Source organism: Anarhichas minor, unplaced genomic scaffold (assembly GCF_050575085.1).
Source record: "Anarhichas minor isolate MPS153535 unplaced genomic scaffold, ASM5057508v1 ptg000033l, whole genome shotgun sequence".
Taxonomy (NCBI): Eukaryota; Metazoa; Chordata; class Actinopteri; order Perciformes; family Anarhichadidae; genus Anarhichas; species Anarhichas minor.
Genome location: NW_027466479.1, coordinates 10,132,667 through 10,148,478, shown reverse-complemented (window position 1 = coordinate 10,148,478; position 15,812 = coordinate 10,132,667). Strand labels below are relative to the sequence as shown.

Here is a 15,812-nt window from a genome sequence, read left to right as displayed (position 1 = left end):
TTGGGTTTTTCTAACAAACATACTAAGAGATAAGGCTACCAGTTGTATAATAACAATGAGCACTTACTGATAACCAACAGGATACAGCATCCTCCCATTTGAAGACAGCTCAGACAACACACCAAGTTTTTGAATCTGCAGAGAACCTGGAAAAATGAGAAAGGAAAGATAACACGTTACAGCAGATTAAAGGCAGTCTGATTAGTAGTAACATTGCATCCCTGTATGGAGCCACGATATTCTTACCTATAGTCATGTTTATGGAATCTGGGTCAAGGCCTGTGAGGAACTTTCTTCTAAGATTGATCCCATCAAAGTCCACATATACCCGTCGAGGCACTTCAAACCCTCTCCCAGACACCATCTAGTATGATAAGGTAGTAGAGTTTGGTAAAACAAAAACCAATACAATGTAGAGAAAATCAGCAGGTGTGAGGTGTGCGTGGGTAAACGGATGGAGTAATGCTTTCCCTTCTGGTAAAAATGTTAATATGCAACTATAATACAAATAAAAGATACGTTTTAGGGGGATATAGCGTTTATACCTTCGCACTGACAAGATCCCTGTGATTGAAGCAGTACACCTTCCTGTCCAGCTGAAACACACAGTTCTGGGCACGAGCGCACATGAAGTGGAAATTACTCTGGCAGGTGGAAAGACAGCAGCCCACAGTGGCCCCCGACTGCCCACAACGATCACAACGCTGCAGAATGAAGGACACAAATAATGTTACTTTACTGTACACAATACCGTCCACACAGGTAGTTCACAGAGTTACGGAACTTGTGTCAATCCTTCAACACTTGACAAATAAATATCTAGCTACAAAAAAACCCTTATATTTTATTTCCTGGTAATATCTTACCAGGTGGCGCCCTCTTGAGACAGCGCTGTGCACTTGCAAAAGAGCACTATCCTCTTCATACACCTCTGCAGACCACAGGCAGCAGTTAATGTGGGCCCACTCATTCTGTCCCAAGTACAACAGCCGTCCTGCATCCTATCAGGAGGAAAACACATTCACATCACTTAATAAGCAGTAGAGTAGCCACTTTTTAATAGTGTAAGATGACATGCAGAACATTTAGAAACATGTCTACTCAGAACAGTTGTAATGTACAGTCCCTGAAAACATGATGCATCCTGTTTGTGTTCAAGTAGTTGACTTTTTATGAGAATTTATGCTCATACTTCATATGCCTGCTTACGGAGGTATGATGTCACCATGTGATCTGCTGACTACGGTCAGAAGAAGTGCTGGCAAAGGTTGTTTGATTAAGGTACAATAATAATAATAATAATACATTTTATTTGTATATTTAAGGTACTCAAAGGCACTTTACATGGTAAAAACAGAAACAATAAAAGCAATTACTATATAAACAAAAGAGATGAAATAACAGTAAGGAACAACACAAAAACATACTTAACTAGCTTCACAGGTTAAAAGCAGATTTTAATAGGCGAATTTTAAGAGCAGTTTTGAAAGTGCTGAGTGACGGAGAATTTCTGAGGTGCTGGGGGAGAGAGTTCCAGAGGGAAGGGGCAGCAATGGTATGATTACTCTTTATTGCTAAAAGTAAGTGGACTCTCCTGTCCACATACTTTGTGTACTTTTGGTAAGGCCCATGGTTTTGGATTTATACGTTCAACTATCACAGATCAGCTGAAAATGCATGTGTCGACATACTTTGACAGATGCTGTGTGTGTTGAGCTTCCATCTGATCATCAATAGGTTGTGGATGTCAAGTAATTAACTAGTGACTAATTACAAACTGTTCCACTGTAAATTATCTTGTATGGTAACATTACAAATTGGTCAAAGTTGAATATCAATGTGACTCATAACATGCAAAATGACAATTGATGGCTTACTAACATTAAACAAGCAAGTTAAAAGTGAGCAATAAGCCCCAGGTTATGCAAACTTTTACAATCAGGTGTTCAAAATCAAGATGCAGTTTTTCAAATGTCTTTTAAATAAACAAAGAAATGTTTTATTGTTTCAAATAAACATTTAAAATAAACAAGAGATGACAATGTATCTATACTATGCACCTTTTGTTCTTCTGCTGCTATAACAAATTTCCCTGCGGATAAATCAATCAATCTCACCCTCTTAAAACAAGAACTAAGGCCTGTGGGTAGATTCATATTTTTTCTTCTAAAACATAAAATACATCAGTAGATACCTCTTTAGAGAATTTGAAGCTTTTACGTGTCTTAAAAAAGGCGGTTGCTAACAAGTGGCTAAATGAGACTACAAAACGTCATGATGCGGAGTAGTTTGTCTTTAGCTTAGTGCTGGTGAAGTAAAGTCATGTGACCATGGTCACCATGGTGTACAAAATGTGTAAGTATCATAAACGTTTGTTTGCCACAGAGTTTATTTTCTGAAATTATCCAAAAGCCAATAGAAAAATCCCATTGGCTTTTTGTCGAGGGCGATGTAGCTTCCAGATTGGCCGACAAAACTACTTCATCCCTGTGGCACTCTATAAGAAGTAGACATAGTCACTGTGACGTCAACCATAGGTTGTAAACTACCACTTTGAAGCCTTTGAAGATTAGCATTTTGGCAGTAGCCATCTTGTTTCTTTGGAACCAGAAGTGACCATATTTGGACGAGATGGCGGAAGTGAGGAAGAGCGAGGCCTGCCAGGGCCAGGTACTGTTTGCAGCCCTGTTGGCCACGCTTGATGTGTTTCCCATGCATCAATTCATCTGCCACAGCTGAAACGATTGATAGATGAATTGAATATTAATTTACCAAATATAAATGCTAAAAATCTGTAGTTTCTATATTATCTAATGTTAGGATTAGCTGATATTATTCATTAGTTACGGCCTGTAAGTAGATTTTCTATAACTGGTACAATATACATGTAAGTACATGAGCACAACTCTCTCTGCTGTTACAGTATGTGTGTTATCTACTTAGACATATTGGCCCTTCAAAAGCATAAGAGTTTACAGAGAAAAATGTCACATATGTGATAAGTTGGAATGTTTGATTTCATGTCTTTTGGTCAAGAGCTTTTTCAGATGATAAAACAAGGATATATTGCAACATAATACCGTATACTGTTTGCATGTTTGACCAGCATCCACAGCTCCTCACTTGTACCTGCAAAGAGGAGTCGGCATGGGCTCCATGATCAAGATCTACGGAGGGCGTCAGAGGAAGTGATGGCGAGGAAGGTCCTCCAGGCTCTCAAGATGGTGGAGAAGGACCCAAATAATGAGTTGGTGAGAGAGAGCAAGAGAGAGCGAGAGAGAAGTGTGATACAAATATCCCTAAATATTTTTTATTTGCACACCTTGTTTGATATGGCTGCATGGCTATCCCCTCTGCTCTCTCTGTCTTTTCCTTTGTATGTTTTAGGTTGCCTCAGCAAACAAGAAACAGAGAAGTTTACAAAGCACCATCTGAGGAATGCATGCAAACAAGTGAAATGCAGTTATGCCTTATTGCTTATTTACTCAAGTTCGCGTGTCTCCCATATCACTCAAGTGTCCACGGTAACCAAGTATGAACGGTATTTCATAGAGAGGCATGAGTCTATAGTACAATAAGTATAAATTAAATATTAAACCTGAATGTTTTGCAAAGGTTTTAAGTTTATCTTTTGTTCATTTATTCATTGTGAATTTCAAGACAGCAGTGGCCTTGTGTCAGCGCAGAATGGATACAGAACCAGTGAAAAATACAAAATGACCCAGCATGGTTTGACAGCAACTGTGAAACTCAAAGCAGAAAAACAAAACAAATTCGGTGGATGCTGATGTATATTTTTATTAATTTGTCCAATTCTTCAGAATATTATGCCTAAGCATGTTATTCCTGAGATGTATATATATGAAATAGCAATACAAAGGGTGTTTTAAATAAACTGAGGATGAACACTGATTATGCTGTTGTAATGTCAGCTTGCACGCATTGATGTATGGGTGAGGGAGTGCGTTTAGTTGTTGCGCATGGTGGTGCTGATCCAGTTGTTGTAGCGGCACACGCGGGCGTAGACACTGGGGTGTCCCTTCATGGCGCAGTCGTAACCCCAGGACACAACTCCCTGCAGCTGACCATTACACACCAGAGGACCACCAGAGTCTCCCTGCAACACAAGCAGAAGAAGAATAACAGGAGTTTAAATGTAAATCCATGGTATGTGCTGTCGTTATGGTGAGCAATGTAACTCAAGATCAAAAGGTAACAGTCACAGTTGTTCATCCCTGTTTCACCTTTGGGTAGAGGGTTGAGATCCATTTAGAGGCATATATATATATATATATATATATATATATATATATATATATATATATATATATATATATACACATCCTTGAATCCTTAATTAAAGGATTTGACTAGATATATGCAGCATTTGCATTGAAAGAGCAATTAAACTCAGTAAGTGCTATAGTGTGGACTCACGACACCAAGTCACAGACTTGTCCTGCTGCAATAGATGCACACTCGTGCACCACCTGACTCCCTGTGAGTTCACTGTGGTTTAGTCCAACTCACTTGGCAGCTGCTGGCACCTCCATTCATGAATCCTGAGCAAAGCATGTTGTCGGTCAACATATCGGGATAGGCGTTCCTGCAGATCCTGTCATCAATGATGGGCTGCCTCAGACACTGCAGCCTGTCAGGATAGTTGTCTGTGGAGCGGGAAGGTAAGTCTCAGTTACTGTACCTACCATTATGTAAATACTAGATGTACTTGGCATTACATGGAAATAATGTAGTATAATATGAGTAATGTAGTAATGAGTTGACGAAATGATTTGTTGATAGAAAAGTATGTGACTCCCATTTTGCTGATTATTTTCTTTATTAGTAAAGTAAAATGCCAAACGTTTGGTGGTTGCCACTTCCTTAATGTCAAGATTTGCTGCTCTCTTCTAATTCACATCATTGTAAAATTATTACATTTGGGTTTGGAACCACTAGTCGAACAAAAGAAGCAATGTAAATATTTAACAAATACTCAGTTTCTGCTTTGATTTGTTTGAGCCCTGCATTTTGAGACCAAGAGATGCGTGTCACTGTGCATTGTTGCAAAACAAACAGTATATTAGGCCTTAGTTAACAGTGTGTGAGATATGTATGATTTTTAAAATCCCAATTTTTCTGTGTTAAAGGGTACTCCAGCTATGTGCTACTGCACTTCCATAAAGTTGAGGGACTTGGAAAAAACAAAAACTCCCCTCTGCCTCCTCATACCCACTTCGTTCAGACTCAACACCTCAGTTTGTCTTGCAGGCACACTGGTGAAATGATTAAGTCTCAAGACAAACAAAAAAAGCTTAATGCTACTCTGACTTAATGCTGTATAAGTCATCCTACATTATCATTTGAGACCATGCATATAACCTTTCTTCTCTCCCAGCTTCAAGACTCAACTTACCTCCGTTGGCGGCGGTGTTGCCCCATCCAGACACCAGGCACATCTCGTTGGGCTGAGGGCAGCGGGAGGGCAGGGATACGGTCCGGACGTTGCTGTTGAGGGTGGCAGGGCGGCTCAGTTTGATCAGCATGATGTCGTTGTCTAGATTGTTGCTGTTGTACTGTGGGTGCTTGATCATCTTGACGCCATCAATCCACTGCTCCGTGCCCTCATTCACAGCGATGTTGTGTTCGCCAAGGCGGACCTGGATACGACTGGAGGAGGTATGAATGTTAAACAGTTTAAATGTCTGTTTGGTTAAAAATTATTTCTGAATACTTAAATAATCATCTTTAAGAGTCATAAAGTTAATGACCTGACTCAGTGGCGTCATTAGAAAGCATACGTATATGTGGTTAAAGAAAACATTAGCCACTATATGTTTGTGTGCAGATGTGCTCACACTAGAGTTGGATCCAGTTTAACATTCCCTTCTTATAACAACCTCAACTGACAGTTCAATAGGAGCTCATTTCTATCTGAGTGACAGTAATGTAATTATCATTATGTCAATCAGGCAGCTTGTGGAAGACTCCAGCGACGAGCAATGAGTGGACGGGCAGAATGTTCTCGGGGTTATTTTTCTTGATACTGGACCAACTCTTTTCACATTGCCTTTAATGTAACACTTGTTTATGGTATCTCATCTTTTTCACAGTTTCCAATTCGCTTACAATAAAAACTTAAAAGGCCGACTCGTGTTTTCAACCTTTACTTGAAGTGCATTCAGCTTGGTGCATGGCTGTGCACCCACAGAGTGCAAAAGACCAATAAAACCCCAGTACTGACGCACGATCACTATTGACCCTTGGTTTGATAGTAGGACATATGTCTTGCAGGGTACATGAATTGACTGTAATGCAAAAACGATTTTACTTCCGGTACTTACGACTTGTAGCAGTGAGCAGCTGACACCACCCACTGGCTGGAGATGAGGGATCCACCGCAGAAGTGATACCCGGCGTTCAGAGACACCTGATAGGGAACTGAGTTTCTGGGACACTCAGAACCTCCGACAATCTTATCCTCAGCTGCAGCAACTGAAACAACATGTGAGGATTATGACATGAAATACAACCTAGAAATACTTAACCACAGCCATGAATAGAAAATAAAAAACATAAAAGGTTTTTAGCAGTTAAAACTTGTTTAATAAACGACACAGTCCTGTAACATGTGCATAAGAGTACATTTAAAGTTAAAGTTAATCAAAACAAAATAGGACAATAATAATTTGATTAGTCTCTTACACGCTGCTCCAAGCAAAGCAAGAAATACCAGGGTCTTCATGGTGACGTTTCTTTGAATGTAAAAGAAAGTTCAACCTGCAACTCTTTATATACACCTGTCCAGCCCTTTATGTTCCAATGTATCAAGGTCAGGAAGGTAAAACACAATGTTCTGGGAAAGAGCCATATGGCTGAAGGCTGAAGTGATGACAAGACCAAGTGATAAATCTCAAGGCCACCTAATGGCAGTTTCCCAGAAATGGCAGTTCTGGGCAAGTTAATCAGGAAATGTAATAAGTTAATTTTTACTCCTTTAAAAAGTAATAACTTTACTTATTACTTGGTCAAACGTTATCAAATGAATTATACTGTATGAAAAGCTTCTCCTTCAGCATCTGAAGGTAGCGGGACATGTTGATAAATCTGCAGCCGTTACACGTGGCCGTTCACTGCATTTACCTTCATTAAATTACCTGAAAATGACACCAGGCTGCTACCGTACAACCATACAGACCTCTAAACACAGACGGTTATAACTTGATATTCTGCTTGTTTACGAAGGAGAGGTCAGGTTACCAGGGCGCATCACAGCCTCTTTTCTAACTACGAGACCAGTGATGTGACTGGCTGAGAGTATTCAGTTCAGTTTGGGCTGCAGGAACATTCAATGTGTTTTTCAGTAATTCATAGAAAACCTGATAACTTCTCTAAAACTGTAGCAGCTAACAATTGATAAAAAGGGCAACGCAATAGAAGGAGCACTATGTATATTCAAACAGGTATCACAAGATTATTGTTGCAGGGAAGAGGACTGACAATATCACATTTCTACAAAAATAAAAAATGTATGGTATGGACATTTGTATATGTTAACTTAAGAATCACAAGTGATATTTTAATTCAATACATATTTACTCATTAATATAAACATTGGCAAATGGATGGCAAATTTTGAACATTTACAATTTTTATTGAACATAAATTAAAAAAAACAAAATGTAGGTAAAAAAATATTTAACAGGTTTAGAAATTCTTTATACAACTATGTACAGGCAAGGATCCATAGTGAGCCAATAAAGTCACAAAGCTTTGCGAGTCAATTATTAAGCCTGAAAAAAAAAAAAAAACTTCCACAGCATTTAGCCTTCAACCTACACTCCAGTGTCCTACCTACATCCATCAGCTGGGTGTGACTGCACACAGGAAAAATGAGCACAAATAAATGGTGGCCACCTATTCTTTCAGAATAATTGCAGGTATAATAGCAAGTCATTGTTTATTAGTATTGATGTTTCTTTTTGCACCAAGAAGAATAAATTATTAGAAAGATTGAACAAGGGGGAAATGAGGAAGTTGTTTTCCACTAATGTGTTGTGTAATAAAATGATTCTTGCTTCATAACAAATTCCTTTGAGGTAGTACACCTGTGAGAGACAAACAGGAGGAAGAGGGTGCAAAACAGCCTCAACAAAAAGAGAACGAAATGATTAACTCACTACAATAGCTTCTGTTCCATTACTTACAAATAGAAAGTTAAAAGCTCAAAACACATTTATTTCCATCAGCTTGTTGGATATACATTTATTATTCAAATATACAAAAAGATTTATAGGGTACTGTGCAGAGCAAGATCACTATATTCAGTTTGAACCCTGCACCAAGAAAACTCTCCCTCATAGACCTTAAAATTCACAAACAGTACAAAGTAACAAATAGAGAACGGACCGTAATGGCAGAATAAAAGCATTTAGATCACAGCATCTCTGCCGTCACAAATAAAAACGGGAAATTTCAACTGAATGAATGAGGAAAGGAGGGGGGGGGTTGGGGTTTGTCACCTGCACCTAAAATATTGGAGTCCCCTCACAAGACTTGTGGTATCCAGACTGAGGTTAAAATGTAGCTACAATGTACACAAGGTGCCTTGAGTCAAATAGGTTTACTGCTAGAGATGGCTGTATCAAAGTAAGGTGCTGAATAAATTCTCCTCATCCTTCTCTGTGACCGTGTATTTACAGCATAACAATAGATCCCCCTTAACTCAGTAATAGCTGCAATCAGGTTGTTTCAGTTTGCACCGTCTGTAGCTGGTAATAATTGCCTCCCGGCTGTTGTTTGGCCCCAGTTCCAGCAGAGGCTACTGACAAATTCAACAATGTTAAAATTAAAGAATGTGTTGTATGAGATGGTAAAACAGTACAGTCCAAAAAGAGTGCAGTTTTCCTTAATTGTACTTCCTACTTCAACAGACCAACAATCCTGCAGTCTGAAATCACATAAATAGTATTCATCCTACGCTTCGACATATGGCTCTTATCTGGTTTGTGTGACAGCAGGTCAGAGGACAGAAATGAGCAAACGCATGCTGTCCTCCATCAGTCTTTAATTAAGCTTCCAACATGGTGAAGATTTTCAGGCCACTCTTCTGGCCACGTCACAAAAGTCGCCATAATCAGTTTATCAAAGTCCGCCTCCTAATTTCAAGTGCATTAACCAAGATGGCTATCGGTGTGTGGCGTGTGTGTGTGTTGTACTAGTTTAAGAAGCGACGGCAGCGTCTCGTCGAACAGTTGCAGTGCAGCTTGCTGTTCTCGTCCTCGATGGGGAACTTGTAGTCGTAGGTCAGTTCTTCGCCCCGGTAGATCTTTCTCAGGGCGAAGATGACGATGTGCTTGCGGCCGTCCACGTTGATGACGCGGGAGTAGCAGTTCGGCTCGCACGAGTGGTTGATGAAACGAGCCGCGTTGCCTTGCATCGTCGCGTCCACCACGTCGAAGTCGTCGATGCGGAACATGTAACAGCCAATGCCCTGATGGAGAGTGATTTAACAACCCAGTTAGTCGGGTTTTCTTTCACATTTCATGTACATCTTGAAATTATGATCCTTAAGATTTTCATGAAATTAAATCTAGTTTTTGATAACTTGTGGTCGGCATTGTTTCTGCAATAGCCATTTTAAAGTATTTCCATTCTGTAGTTACCCCTCTTAATATTACTACCCTCACAATAGTATTCATTGTTTGTGGTGGTGCACTAGATTCAAATTACCAACCTACATCCCATTTCATTACCACTGCGGCTTCTCATTAAAAGTAGGGTGCAACTAATCCCGATTAATTTAACAGCAGACAACTAATCGATTAATTGTTGCAGCGCTACATTAAACAGGAATCAACACGCACGATAATGGAAGCAGAAACTATGACTGTCATTATGATGATAACTTCTAAGTACAACCATTATTTTATTTTGTTTACTTACCTTGCCGTCATAATATTTCTCCCGCTTATCAGTCAGAACAGCGCGAATGACGGTGCCGGCGTACTCGATCACCATCTCGCCAGCCTCGATGTTTCTTTTGCAGAAAAGGCCGCGACCATGAATTTCAGATCTAAGAGGATTACAGTTAAATACATTTAAGCACACAAATAATTTGGGACATTAATAAAATCTCATGTTTTTCTTTTCGTTTATTTGTTGCAGTGACCTGTAAACTCCTACTGCTTCTTTGGAAATTTTTTCCAGGTGTCTGAATCTCATTGCCATGGGAAGCTCACTGCTGGTGGCTCGCCTGTCAGAGTGAGACACAGAAAAGGTGGCGTCAATATGGAAATGCTCCAGCTAAATTACCATCTATAGAGTTCCTGTTCATTGTGGAGTGCAGTGGGTTTAAACTTTAAGGTTAGGATCAAGAAAGCGCCCCAAAGGTAATCCGCTAACCTGGAAGATTTCAGTGGGAATTCATCCTCCTCCTCATCAAAGGGGCCCACTATGACAGGGAGCTCTCTGTGCTGTGATGCCAGGAAGTTGAACATATCAAAAGTCGCTTTCCTGATTATAGAAAGAAAAGAAAATTAATTTGAGGTGCATTTTAAGTCACAGACAAGAAACAGAAACACATAAACCAAGCTACAACATCTAACATCTAACACTTATAACATCATAATAATAAAACCAGTTATGACAAAAAAAAGTAACCGTCTGTACCGTGTGTAGACTTCAGTCCGAGCGCAGCCACTTGGATTGAGGGGAAGCTCTTCCTCAATGTCATCACAGCGGTGGAAGCGGAAGCGGTGCCGTTTGCAGTTTGCGGCACCCTGCAGTTGCTCCAGCAGGAAGATGACGGCATCGTGGACGACGCCGAGCACCCGCGGCCCGCTCATCCCGCCCAGAGGCAGCTGCTTCAGATGGAAACCCGCTCGAGCTTCGAGGACGCCGTCAATCACCGCACGCCAGGCGGCTGAGGGAAGAGAGACATAAAGAGGGTGTGAGAGCGAAGCTGCAGACATGCTGACAATTTTCTCCTTTTAGTTGCTCTTCTCAAGCATTATGTAGCTCAAACACATCATGCCTGGAAGACTATTCATCAGCATTGTTTACATAGTCAGAGCACAGGACAGTAACCAAGCAGCTCTTACCCTCTATGCTGTTAGCTTTAACACTGAAGCCATCATCACTGGTGATTTCAAAACGCAAGTGGGGCTGGTTCATGTATGTCCTCTTTCTGTGTTTGGGTGCAGATGCATCTTCTTCTGAGCTAAAACCTGTAGAATTAAATGAGCCGTAATTGTAAACAAATAATGTAAAAAAATGTCACACACAACATTTACTGAAAAGCTAGTGTTAAGACAATATTTCAAGATTGTTTCCACATAAAATTATATTAAATTGCTTAAATTATCGGGAAGAGTAGCTGTTAAGAAAAATTACACATTAAATTAGTTGCAAACCTGAATAAGGGCCCCATTCAGAGAGTTCTCCATGGCGAGCACTGACCCACGTGTGTGTTTTACCCTGACTCTGACTGTTGATTTGTGCCCGTGAGGGAGGACTCTCAACCAGAGGAGGCCTGAGCAGAAAGAGCAAACAATTAAGTACAAACATAAATGTGAGTACTATACCACATTTGAGGAAGAAATAATTAACACAATTCAATAATGTATGGGCATGTGCAGAGAACTTATGCATTTTGTTCATCAGGCAATACTACTTACATTTCTTTAAACTAGTGCTGGGCAAGTTAAGGCGTTATTATCGCGTTAACACATTCATTAATTAACGCCGACAATTATTTTATAGCGCGTTAACGCATTTTTCAATTTATTTTATTTTGAAAGTCCGTTGCTCACTGGCAGCGGTGGAGGAATGGAGACTACTGGACATCGCTGCGGTAAAGTCAGCGGACACTCAGATCTCCGTGGTGAACTTAGCAGACACTTACACTTTAGTGCACCTATATGCTGAAATTCACGGTAAACGCATTCAAACGGCGCAGATCGGGAGCGAGCGAAGGACTTTGAAAGTTAGCAGAAAGATTAACGTGAGACAACATCCGGTTTCTTCAGACAAACATCTGGTTTTCAGAATAAGATGCCAACAAAGTATGAATTATATTCACATTAAGTATAAAACATGCTACCTGCATCTCGTGAGTTAAAGGGAAAATACACCTAAATTCTTCATAAAGTGTCTTTATTCTTTGATCTCTGGGTCACCACCATCACCTCGGAGTTACAGCATTATATTGATGAACAATAGAGCTGCATTCACATGCTCTGACTGTCATGAAGACACAAGACACACATTTAGATGAAACATGTTATTCCTGTTGCACAGCAGTGGAATGTTTCACATACAGTCAGCACAATGAGCACAGATATAGTGCAACAAATATGATCGCTACTGTGTAAAGGAAATACTGCTGCTAAAAAGCACCTGATTTGTTTAAAGTGTTTGCAAACCAAATGTTATTGCCCTTTTGTTCATATAGCAGTACTTTTAAAATAAAAGTGCGCAATACACTACTTTTGAATTCATTATTGAACTTTGCCATAACAATGCGATTAATCGCAAAAAATCCATGCGATTAATCGCGATTAAATATTTTAATCGTTACCCAGCACTATTTTAAACACAATGTTGCTTTAAAATGTCCTTAAATCACTATTAATCCAGAATTTCCACCTTTTGAAATTCAAATTGTTTAAAATTCTGCCCCTCAAACATGGAAGTGGGTAAACATTCATCTTTAAATTCATGTTACCTGATGCAAATGATTTGTCTCTTTACTTTACAGAAAAGTAAGAAGGCTCTTAATGAGGGAACCTCTGAGTTGAACTAACCTGGGGGGTGTAGTAGGTGGTAGTGGTGGAGCAGTAATTCTCAACTGCTCAGGCAACATTTTCTCCTGATCCATATCGAGGACATCCTTCATTGATGGAGCTTTCATCCTCACACCACTCGGTCTGTTGGAAGAAAACAAGAAACATTTAGATGACGTAGTACACCGATTCCTGAGACTTTCACAAAAACAAGAGTGCTGTTGCTATTCTCTTCATTAGGGTTGTCAAAGTGTACGTGCTTACAACAATATATGACAACAGACAGACTTGCTAAGTGAACATACCAAGAATCTTAAAGATGACAGCATGAAAATGGACAGGTGATGTTTTTTAAGGTTTAAAATAATGCAGACAACATAAAAAATATCATGCAGAACATTTAACAACACAGTTTATCACACAATTATCTGTACTTTTATCAATAATGGAAATAGCCAATTGCTGCAGCCTCAATAATAGTTTATCCTAGGTTGTAACCTAAACGTGCATTGCAGCACAAAGTTACTTTTTGGACAACATTTGGTATTTTTTTTTTTTTTAATAATCATATTTTTTCTTGTACATTGCAGTACAAACAACTAGAGAAGAATCAAATCTTTGAATACCTGGCTTCATTAACTTCATCCAGCTCACTTGATGGATCTCTCAAGAAGTCCATCTTGGATTTCTTCTTGGAGGGCCGCTCAGACACCGATGACACTTTCTTCACTCTCACCTGGTGGCGTGATGAAGCAGGTGTTGGTTGTGTGTTGGTTTGTGTGTTTGGTTTATTGAGGAAACCACTAGGGGACGCCAAGGGTGCAGCTGGCAACTGATTTGATACCTCTGCAACCTGAAACTGGGACGGCCTGTGAAGTTTGGCCTTTGGTTGCATCATTTTACTGAGGATGATGGGTTTTGTCTTTGGCTCGTCGCGGTGGGTAGCCATGGCTCTGTCAATAATAGCCTGGGCTGTGCTTTCTTGAATGTTGGAGAAAGCTACTTCAGGAACACTCTGCACACTGACAGGAGTTGTGGGAGCTAGAGTTCCAATGCTTTTCACAGGCACGACTCTAAAAACTACTTTTCTCTCGGATGTCGTCGTGTTGTTACCGGCAGAGGGGACGTTTGTGGCGGAGAGGCTGGAACGAGGCTTTATTATAACACGAGGGACTGAGCGCTGCAGCGCATTACCACTGTGGAGAATCTTGGCAATCTGGCTTATTTTGTTGTAGGCAGGAGAGTTTGTACTGAGGGACTGATAAGTGTTTGACCTAGGGTCTTTGATAAGAATCTGACCTTGTCTGTTGACTAGAAGGACCTGAGGGGCAGGAGCCGGGGGCGGCAGCGAGCTAGTGGCTGCAGCTTGATTCTGAATCGCAACTTGCTGCAGACTTCCTGTCCTGGAGTTGTCCAAGCGAATGGCGATGGTTCTTCCCTGTGAGGCACCAGGCTGGATAGGTACGTTTAAACCATTGATCACAATGGGGGAGGTAACTGTGCGTGGAACTGGACAAAGTGTGGCGGCAGCAGGGGAAGCCGATGCAATTTTTACAGTCTGTGAAGGTCGAAGGGGCAACATCAATTTGAGTTTGCGCTGCTGTGGAAGACACGGTTTTGGCGACAAACGCTTGAGATTTGATACCGGACGTTTTGTCTTCACAATGATGCCTTTCAACTGAGTTGTGGGAGATTTTTTGGTTTTACGCTCTGGACTCTGAATACGCTCTGGAAAGTAGTCAGGGTCATTCAAATCATCTTTAAATCCTTCAACGGAGTCGGTCGATGAGCTACTGTCCTCTTTAGCGCCAACTTCGATGACATTTGGGCCCACCACAGTGCCATCTCCAGTAGAAATGAAATGGCCTGTAGCAGAATCTAAAAACACCTCATTTTGAGGTGTTGGTGTTTCAGAGCTCATCAGGACCACTTCCTCCTGAAATGACATATCATCGTTTCCGTAACCTGCTTCAAGAACATCAGATGGTGGGTAACTTTCCTGAACCTCTGGCTCAGCTGACTTTGACACGGTGTAGATGGGCTCCAACCTCTTTAGAGAGACCGTTAGCTGTTTAGTAGGTGTATTATGGTTGCTGTGAATCGTATTCTCTCCATGTTCTCCTTTTGTGTCCTGAGCTTCATCGTCCAGCACCTCGCTTTCATCACTTTCTGACCCGCCGTCCGCTCCATCTAACTGTGAGATCGACTGCGTTGAAGGGAGCTGTCCTGAGGTTTCTGAGCTGCTAGCTGCGTCGCACACTACTGTGCGCGAAAATTTTAAGTAATGGCTCGAGTCTTCATCTTCGGAATTTTCACGATTATCTACCTGCATTCCCACATCTGGCACTACGCCTTCAACCTCTCCTCTCCCGCCTTGTGCTCCGCAGTGAAGTGTCACGTTCTCCGTGAGCAGAGCCTCGTCAAACTCAAGCTTAGCATCCAGCATGGAAGCCACTGCTACCTCTGTGTCAGTATCAAACACAGTGTAAGGCAGCTCCTGGGCCATCAGGTGAGCTACCTCCTCTTCCAGGTTATCAGGGGCTAGTGAGATCCCATTGGTTGTGGCCACTGCTGCATCTTCTGTCTCAGATGATGCGAGGAAGTCTTGGGGAACCTCTGCAGAAACTGGAGTGGTGATTTTGAAGTTCTGCCTCCCTCTGGGGGAGTGAGTGATTGCTCCTCTTCGAGGTGACAACCCTGCAGAAATGCTGGAGTTGGATCGAGGCGGGGAGCTCCAGACCGGTGATGCTGAGTTTTGTCGTGACAGAGGAGGCGAGGCTGCACCCAGGTTTGATGACCTCGGAGGGGAGCTGAACAGGGCACACCTGGAGTGGATGGTGCCACCAGAGCGGAGGGTCATCGGTGCAGATGGGTCGCTGTCTGTTGGCGAGGAACTGCAGCGGCTTCTTGATGAGAGCCTGCGCGGCCGACGGGTGTCCTCCAGGTCCCTCAATGTCAGGACGTGATGTGATTTGGGAAGAGCTGACCCTGAATCATCAAATAACATTGTAAAGAAGAGGAAACAAT

General features: G+C 41.3%; 2 protein-coding genes and 1 long non-coding RNA gene across 6 annotated transcripts in view; all 3 read right to left on the bottom strand.

Moving 5' to 3' along the window:
• Window positions 1-251: 251 nt before the first annotated feature.
• Window positions 252-925, bottom strand: LOC142965166 (uncharacterized). The gene is made up of 3 exons (XR_012957641.1): window positions 867-925; window positions 546-704; window positions 252-364 (listed from the first exon to the last, which is right to left on the bottom strand). It is a non-coding gene; the product is annotated as an uncharacterized LOC142965166 (long non-coding RNA).
• Window positions 926-3,780: 2,855 nt separating this feature from the next.
• Window positions 3,781-6,845, bottom strand: LOC142965165 (trypsin-like). Its single transcript, XM_076105954.1, has 5 exons — window positions 6,706-6,845; window positions 6,345-6,495; window positions 5,417-5,670; window positions 4,531-4,667; window positions 3,781-4,117 (listed from the first exon to the last, which is right to left on the bottom strand). The coding sequence occupies exons 1-5, from the start codon at window positions 6,743-6,745 to the stop codon at window positions 3,968-3,970; spliced, it is 732 nt and encodes a 243-aa protein (XP_075962069.1). The 5' UTR covers window positions 6,746-6,845; the 3' UTR covers window positions 3,781-3,967.
• The window catches only part of kmt2ba (lysine (K)-specific methyltransferase 2Ba), a 29,333-nt gene continuing 20,104 nt past the window's right edge, over window positions 6,584-15,812 (bottom strand). For 2 of the 4 annotated variants that reach the window (XM_076105947.1, XM_076105948.1), the window contains exons 28-36: window positions 13,412-15,773; window positions 12,807-12,929; window positions 11,415-11,533; window positions 11,103-11,228; window positions 10,672-10,924; window positions 10,405-10,515; window positions 10,172-10,255; window positions 9,946-10,075; window positions 6,584-9,493 (exon numbers count right to left, since the gene is read on the bottom strand). In XM_076105947.1, coding sequence (XP_075962062.1) covers window positions 9,218-9,493; window positions 9,946-10,075; window positions 10,172-10,255; window positions 10,405-10,515; window positions 10,672-10,924; window positions 11,103-11,228; window positions 11,415-11,533; window positions 12,807-12,929; window positions 13,412-15,773 — 3,584 coding nt within the window. In that variant the 3' untranslated portion in view covers window positions 6,584-9,217. The remainder of the gene's footprint in view (window positions 9,494-9,945; window positions 10,076-10,171; window positions 10,256-10,404; window positions 10,516-10,671; window positions 10,925-11,102; window positions 11,229-11,414; window positions 11,534-12,806; window positions 12,930-13,411; window positions 15,774-15,812) is intronic. The other 2 variants (XM_076105949.1, XM_076105950.1) reach the window with 1 other exon arrangement.